The sequence below is a fragment of the Sinocyclocheilus rhinocerous genome, unplaced genomic scaffold (genome assembly GCF_001515625.1).
Source record: "Sinocyclocheilus rhinocerous isolate Xijiao unplaced genomic scaffold, SAMN03320098_v1.1 scaffold4292, whole genome shotgun sequence".
Taxonomy (NCBI): domain Eukaryota; kingdom Metazoa; phylum Chordata; class Actinopteri; order Cypriniformes; family Cyprinidae; genus Sinocyclocheilus; species Sinocyclocheilus rhinocerous.
This window is the reverse complement of record NW_015662015.1, coordinates 71,903-74,063: the sequence shown is the minus strand read 5'-3', so window position 1 is coordinate 74,063 and position 2,161 is coordinate 71,903. Positions and strand designations below refer to the sequence as shown.

At 36.1% G+C, this 2,161-nt stretch overlaps 1 protein-coding gene across 1 annotated transcript in view; it reads right to left on the bottom strand.

Moving 5' to 3' along the window:
* Positions 1 to 615: 615 nt before the first annotated feature.
* The window catches only part of LOC107727338 (NACHT, LRR and PYD domains-containing protein 3-like), an 18,571-nt gene continuing 17,025 nt past the window's right edge, over positions 616 to 2,161 (bottom strand). The window contains exons 6-8 of the mRNA XM_016537181.1: positions 1,631 to 1,808; positions 897 to 1,070; positions 616 to 790 (exon numbers count right to left, since the gene is read on the bottom strand). Of these exons, the coding sequence (XP_016392667.1) occupies positions 616 to 790; positions 897 to 1,070; positions 1,631 to 1,808 (527 nt within the window). The remainder of the gene's footprint in view (positions 791 to 896; positions 1,071 to 1,630; positions 1,809 to 2,161) is intronic.

Genomic DNA, 2,161 nt, shown 5'->3' with positions numbered 1-2,161 from the left:
GAGTGCTCTTTAAGGTCAGAATGATTAAAATAACCATCAAATCAAGAAGACAGGGTTTTACTGTTCACAGAAACAGCAAACAGTAAAGTAATATCCAGTGACCCAAAATATTCAACTTTATATAGAGTCAGAGTGCAAATTAGGCAATTTCCAATTAAGAGTGAATGCATACATATTTTTAAAATAAAAATACTATTGGCAAATAGTTCAAATGTATTACATACATACATTCAAAGTTAAATTACAATACTAATATTTATGTCTGTCTTAATATATTTGCTTTCAATGATTAAACCATAGAGCTTTTATTAATTTTATGAAGTATAAAAAATATAAAATAACTTATAATATTTTGTAAAACCATGGTAGACGTTAAAGCTTCAACATATTCATAATTCTCATTACAGATTTGGGAAGATGTTTGGACATCCATGTTTATCCATGTTGGCCCAAACTCACAGTGCTTGCATGAAATGGAGTCTGTGTGAAGTAGCATTTACTGCAAACTGAGTCACTCTGAGATGTGATTTTCTCGTGTGTTAATGAATACGGTGTCATGCTTCTCTCTCAAACTAAATGTGGTAGCATGTTGTTAATCATTTTATGGAGAACAATTTACCTCAGTATCTGCAGCTGACAATTTCTCTTCAGTCCATCAGAAAGCAGCTTCACTCCTGAATCCTGCAGGTCATTGTTACTCAGGTCCAGCTCTTTCAGAACAGAGTTTGAGGATTGAAGAGCTGATGATAAACTCTCACAAGACTGAGCAGTGAGATTACATGTGGAAAACCTGAACGAGAAAAACAGTCATTGCACACAGAATAAATCTTAGCAATGTGATTTTTAATGATTAATTTAATGGGGGTAAAAATCAATGAAAGTGTTTGAAATCAAACCTCAGTATCTGCAGCTGACAGTTTGGACTCTTCAGTCCATCAGAAAGCAGCTTCACTCCTGAATCCTGCAGGTCATTGTTACTCAGGTCCAGCTCTCTCAGGACAGAGTTTGAGGATTGTAGAGCTGATGACAAACTCTCACAAGACTGAGCAGTGAGATAACAGCCATACAGCCTGTGAAGAGAACAAAAAACAGCCATATTAATGTGTTTATCAGTTTTATAATCTGGACTGCATGTTTGTCCTAAATAAGGACAATCCAGTTCAACTCACTGACTCAGTGATCGGTTCACGTTATCAACACACTGAAGCTGTCCTACTGAAATGAGGCAAGTAATATAATATAAGAAAGTAATATAAATGTGTGCAGAGGATTTGATTGACGAAGCGAAAATAGAGCTACTATAACAAATGCATAAAGAAAGGGAACATGTTTTAAATTGATTTGAAATTGTAAATTGAAACAAACTGTTCAAAAGAATCACTTAAGGAAATTAAGGTATTATTTAATTTCTCATAAAACTGCATTACAAAATTCCAGGTTTTCCAGCATGCTTGGAAACCCTGATTGTTTTCTCATCAGGTTTTTTGAGTAGACATTGCCTGCCTTGTGTCCTTGGAGAAACATCACTGATACATTCATTCTACAATATAAACAGGAAAATCTGCTAGCTATAGTGATGAAAGCCAATTCATCCACATGTTGTAACACAGTGATTCAGTGAATGTCACACCTCAGGATCTCCAGCTGACAGTGTGAACTCTTCAGTCCATCATACAGCAGCTTCACTCCTGAATCCTTCAGGTGATTGCTACCCAGGTCCAGCTCTGTCAGATGAGAGTCTGATGATTGGAGAGCTGAAGATACAGTTTCACAGCATGTCTCATCAAGACCACAGCCATCAAATCTGCCAAAACAGAAGGTTTATTCTGATTATTTTCTGATGTTCAGTGTTTCTGCAAAAAATTATTTTGCCCTTTATAATCAGGACAACAAGATATTTTACATAGTATTTTGACATTTAATTGTTTAGTGATGTAGAATAAAACATTTGATCAAACAGCAGTCAGTGAAATTACTCACAGGGCTTTTCTGCAGCATCTCATAGCTGGAATGAGTCTCTTGTAGTTTTTTTGTGATGATGTGAATCTCTTTGGGTTGAACTCATCCAGCACCTTCTCTGACATCAGCAGTATGTAGGTCAGCACTGAACACATTGAAGATGAGAGTTCTCTTCCTGGATGTGCATCTGAACTGAGGCATC